Source organism: Hordeum vulgare, chromosome 1H (assembly GCF_904849725.1).
Source record: "Hordeum vulgare subsp. vulgare chromosome 1H, MorexV3_pseudomolecules_assembly, whole genome shotgun sequence".
In the NCBI taxonomy this organism is placed as follows: Eukaryota; Viridiplantae; Streptophyta; class Magnoliopsida; order Poales; family Poaceae; genus Hordeum; species Hordeum vulgare.
In genome coordinates this window covers 351711310-351716640 of record NC_058518.1, presented here as the reverse complement: position 1 = coordinate 351716640, position 5331 = coordinate 351711310, and the positions used below count along the sequence as shown (strand labels likewise).

General features: G+C 42.8%; 1 protein-coding gene across 1 annotated transcript; it reads right to left on the bottom strand.

Annotated features, from left to right (window-relative positions):
- Positions 1 to 996: 996 nt before the first annotated feature.
- LOC123410935 lies at positions 997 to 4848 on the bottom strand. The gene is made up of 11 exons (XM_045103862.1): positions 4373 to 4848; positions 4017 to 4211; positions 3340 to 3444; positions 3207 to 3248; positions 3030 to 3125; positions 2846 to 2938; positions 2565 to 2681; positions 2419 to 2451; positions 1650 to 1700; positions 1491 to 1568; positions 997 to 1406 (listed from the first exon to the last, which is right to left on the bottom strand). The coding sequence occupies exons 1-11, from the start codon at positions 4673 to 4675 to the stop codon at positions 1386 to 1388; spliced, it is 1134 nt and encodes a 377-aa protein (XP_044959797.1). The 5' UTR covers positions 4676 to 4848; the 3' UTR covers positions 997 to 1385.
- Positions 4849 to 5331: the final 483 nt, after the last annotated feature.

Sequence of the window (5331 nt, the reverse complement as noted above, 5' to 3'; positions counted from 1 at the left end):
CACAAGCCTACCCCCCGAGACCAGCAGCTCCCTTTGCCATGGTTCCACACGCCCAACAATATTGTCCGCCATTGGTTCAAGATCCATAATCGTTAGCGCTTGATTTGAGATGGGCATTCCAGTATATTTTATAGGTATCGGTCCCAATTCACAATTGATCATCTGTGGGGTGTTCTAAGTTGATATTCTAGGGGGGCCTGGTGACGAACGACTCACTTTTCTCGAAATTAATATTGAGGTGTGACATCAAACATACAGGAATTGGTATCATCCAAATCAAAATGCATAGGCTCTTGACAATTGTGTATCACGTTCATCATGAGTGTGTCCTATAATATAAATTGTAATGAAACTACCATATCTAGATTAATCCAATGGTATGTGCATCAAACCAAGCAATTGATACAATGGCATATAGGGCAAGAATGTACCTTGTCTTCGTCGTCCATATTGTTAAACACCACATGGGCATGCCCGGCACCGGCATTCCCTAATGTTGCATGCTCTGTTGGAGTTGCGGCGACTCATACACTGTACCATGACACTGTCCCCTTCCATCGAACGATCCGGGATGCCCGCCCATTGGGAGGCCAGAACGGAGTCAGGATGGGCCGATGACTTCTTCCTTCTCATGGTCACGGCGATGGCGCAAAGGCGGTCCCCAAACCGAACGCTCCAACTCCATGTCACCGACCTTCTCGAAAGTTGCCTTCTCACAGCTTCCCGAACGCTGGGTGCGTCGATCCCTTCACACGAAGTTCTCTGCATTCCAAGAGATGACATCCAAGAGAAACACCGACTCCACCAAGGCATCGTCCATGGTGACGGTGGGGCCCAAGGTACTTGATGTTGGCATCTAGGACAACAAAATTGGACGGAGGAGAAAGGGAGGATAAACATGAGAGGAGTGCAGTTGATTTGAGGGACTTGGTTAATTTGGAATATGTCCGACCTGGGTGCCCGACAGGCCGAAATGAAGGAAATCAACAAAAATCGTAGTACATCATAACATTTCATTCAACAGTATTTGTTTTTACCAAGATATGAGTTGCAACTCAAGCGGTAATTCACATCCAAGCCCAGCTCATCTGCACCTGATGAACAACAAAACCAAAAAATAGTACAAATTCTAGACCCTTCGGCAAAAAAATGCTCAATTGCACAAGGAGCATGCCGATTTTTGCGGTATTTGGAAATTTGAGGACCTCTAGGCAAACAAAATTGGGTCCAACAGTGTTCCTCGTACATGCCAGGTGGGCACCGAATCACCGCATTCCAATTAAAGGCACTATCAGCATATACTACACGGATTCATCTTAATTTGCATCCAAATGAGCAACGAACAATATTTTGTTCGACAAAAACAGTCCACATCCTTCTGGGTCTTAAATTGGGATACATGTAGCCTGCAAGGTGAAAGACGCATCAGTTGTCTTTAAGATGTGTACAGTCACAGGAAATTTTGAGGATGTGAAAAGATGAATACATACTTGGAGATCCAACCCAATGTGTTTAGCAATCTCTATCTTCCTCATAATATACTCACTCCACGTCTTCTCTTTGTGAAGCTGAAATTTAAAATGAAGTTTAGTTGCAATCTTCAAGAATAAAAAAGGAACTTGCAGACTATCAGAACAAGCATGCATAACCTTAGTCCAGACCGCCATTGTAATCAACCTACGTCCTTCATCCTCTGGAGTCTACAGCAATCAAAGGTTTGTGTCATCGATATGAGATTTTAAGTAGGTACACAAATTAAAAGAAAACAATGACGTGCTAGTGATAGTGATAGTGATAGCAGTAGTGATAGATTGGGTTCCATATCACACATTCCTTGCAATCAAACGTGAGTGCAGGACCTCTAAATAAGCCCTATTACACAGGTGTCGGGATTGGCAACATTACGCTGGGCAATCTGGAAGACTAGAAACAGGGATTGCTTCGAGCACAAACTAATAATTTTGTCAGCTGAATTTATTTGTTTGAGGATAAGCTGTTGAAACATCAAGAGCCGCTCTGCCAACAGTGTACCTAGAGCAGCAGATGGGACACCTGCGTCCAGAACTTGCCGTGATGAATGTTTGGCTAATTCACAGCAACTTGCCCATGTGATGGGCTATGCAACGTCTGATGTGTTTTGAATCTGTTTTGCAGTTTAGAATTGTTAGCTGCTAAAATACTTTCTGCTGGGTTGTGGATTGTGTGTGTTATACCCTGGTCAGTAACTAGTTTTCGCTTTAAGCTTTTTAGTTTTCTTTCTTTTGAACTGCTAGTGATAGCGGTAGCTGTTGAACCTGTCTAGAACTAATTATGTTATTGGCTATAATGGAATCGAGAGGTGAGACCTCATTAAAGAGAAGCACAATCAACGATGTGATCCACCGTAAATTGCATATAATTTTTATATATCATACATACCTCATCAGGGATGTCTTCCACACAAGTATCAAACTGGAAAAGAAAGAAAGAAAATGAAAGGATTAACAAGGATAATGCACGTCAATAATCAGAACTCAAGAGGATTAGGGCATAAATTGCAGAATCAGCGTAGAATAATAACTTACAGTTAATTGCAAGCGAGTATAGGTACTACTATAATCCAGTACAAATTGTATACACTTCTCATGTCGAGGGAACATGTTCTCTTGCCGAATTTGGTCCAGAGCCTGTCTGAATGTAATCTGAGCAATGTTCAAGAAAGGAAGATACATTACCAAGCATATACAACAGGCATGAACACAAATACGTAGATACTATGGTCTTGTTTCTAAAGACCAAGGTTTCATTGGATGAGTACGCCACAAATGACAGTTCCATAGCATACATGCCCAGGAACAATGCTAACCTTTTGCTTAGTGACACGCTTCCAAATATCAAAAAGAAGAGGATCAATTTCTTCACGGTCAAAATAATCAGATCTCATGTTAAAAATATGATCCTGAATAAAAAGAGTGTTGATGTCAAATAATACGAGAACCGTTGCTGATCTCAGGAATTACTGAAAGAGAAGAGAAGAGAATATATTGTACCGTGTATGCAGTAAAAGCTAAATCAGAGCTAATGTGGGGAAAGTCTACCGCGATCTCCACTGCTTGCCGATATGCTCTAGCTTCCATCTCTATCCACTAAAGAGCAAAGGGGTTATCATGGTATTATACTTCATTTGTACCTTTTACTTCACATGGTTTTCTTTAGGGCATATTTACCTCAGGAGATTCTCTTTCAAATATCATGTAACGTTTGATCCACTGTCCCAAAAGATCAAGGTTATTGGTACCCCAGAAAGATGACGAAAGTAGATTATGTTAAACCTTCATAGCTACATCTGATGATGCATACCTTGATTTTCTTTGATATTTCTTCAAAGTACTTGAGATACTCTTCATCTGTTTCATAGGTAGTAAACCACGAGCAGTACTTATCCCATTCAAGATACCTCGTGCCCTGCACTCCCCAGGCAGAGAAGAAATAGATGATATACATTACTTATAATGGAAGGTTGATGCTATTAAATAAATTACTGTGCTAATTAAACTTGTGTGCAATGTTCATCATCACTGGGGTGTTGAAACAAGGGACAGTTCTGAAGAAAAGAAAAAGCTTCAAATACACAGCTTTGGACATGAGGGCAAATAGTGAATGTAAAATTGTGTCTTGGTATTTCATACTTTCCACGGTCTCCAGGATGCAATTTCAATATTTGTTTGCACTTTCAGAAATACAGGATTTTAATAGCATAGAGCAATTACTGTGTGAAAAATACCACCATGGCACTTTTACATGATCAATCCAAAATCCAAATACGTACAAGTGTGCTATTAATCATTAATATTGCTTCACAACTGAACGGCGTGGACAAGGATTTGCAACTAGAAGGAACGTTAACACGGCATCTGATTCGGTCCAAACAGAAGTATCAGATTAGTTGACATGCGCAATTGATTCACGCGTACTATTTATTTATAAACTAAATGCTGAACTGGCCATCCTTACGAGCATCAGCGGGTGGCACTTACATCTCCATTTTTAAGGACAAGGCGGTGGTAGTCACTCAAGTAGGAGTGGACGGAGAGGTCAGGGTCGAAGTGCCAATCGATGGTGCCCTCACGGCCGTAGTCACTGAAGTAATACGCTTCCTCGAGAGCTTCCGGGGGGTATTCCTTTCTCAGAGTCATGTCATCCAGCTCATCCATGGACACTCCCTGTGCCATCTGCACGTGCAATACGTACAAAACCAATAGCGGTGAGAAATAAAATTCATCAGGAACTTGCAGGAGCACTTTCTGCAGATAGATTATCAGAAAACAGACGGGGTGGGCACGTACGTACGATGGGATATATCAAGATGATAGGGGGAGTGCGAGGAGATAACCTTGGATGCTCTGATGCGGTAGAGCGCAAGGCGCTCGTCGACCTTGCGTTGCTGTTCCCAGTCCATCCTGGGCCCGACGACGGTTATGGGGCGAGGCCTGCTGGACAAAACAGCGAGGTGCTCACGGAAATCCTCGTCGCCGACTCTGTGATTGTCCTGGTCCGCGAGCTCGTGTGGCGAATCCGATGGCGTCCAGACCGTAGAACGCGCAGAGGACGGTGTGGGAGACGGGCCTTCATCACTGTCACCGGCGCCGGAGCCGACCTCTGGATCAAACTGAACGGGGGTCCTCCCGTGCTGCATCTCCGCCGGCGATCGAGATCAACGCCTAACCCAAACCTCTAATATGTAATCGATGAAAGGGGATTTCGCTTCTTCCCTTCTCGCCGGTCTCTTCTGTTGGAGAGGAATCCCTCCTTGTGCCGGACCGTCATAGTCCAGGACTCCCTTCCGACTTGCCTTGCCACCCAATTACTTTGGCGGTGGTCGCCGACTTGGGCCTCTGTGGGCCGCTTGCCTCATGGCAGCAGGGCAGGCCACTACAAACCTTTCAGAACGTTTTAGAAGTTTCTGGACTCTTCCGGGCCTTCCAGAATACGAGTATATTTTTTCACCTTCTATAACATTTTGGGATCTTCCAAAACACTTCCACATATCACCGGAACACTTTGGAACCTCATGGAATACTTTTAGGATTATATGGAATGCTTTAGGAACCCTTCTCTCTCATTCTTCTTTATCTTTTATCTCATAGTAACTTCTATATACGGCTAGTTGTTAAGCGTGTGTACCTGCATGTTTAATACTCTCTTCGTTCCTAAATACTTATATAACTTTTTAAAGATTTCATTACAAATTATATACGAATGTATATAGACATATTTTAAAATGTAGATTCATTCATTTTGTTTCGTATGTAGTCTACAATGAAATATTTAAAATGTCTTATACTCCCTCTG

What these genes read in the sequence shown, in the direction of transcription:
- LOC123410935 (XM_045103862.1), bottom strand. Translation starts at nt 4,675, where the DNA reads ATGCAGCACGGGAGGACCCCCGTTCAGTTTGATCCAGAGGTCGGCTCC. An exon ending in ACCGCATCAGAGCATCCAAG is followed by an intron (nt 4,212 to 4,372) that starts GTTATCTCCTCG and finishes TTGCACGTGCAG; the next exon opens with ATGGCACAGGGAGTGTCCAT. An exon ending in ACATTGGGTTGGATCTCCAA is followed by an intron (nt 1,407 to 1,490) that starts GTATGTATTCAT and finishes TTCACCTTGCAG; the next exon opens with GCTACATGTATCCCAATTTA.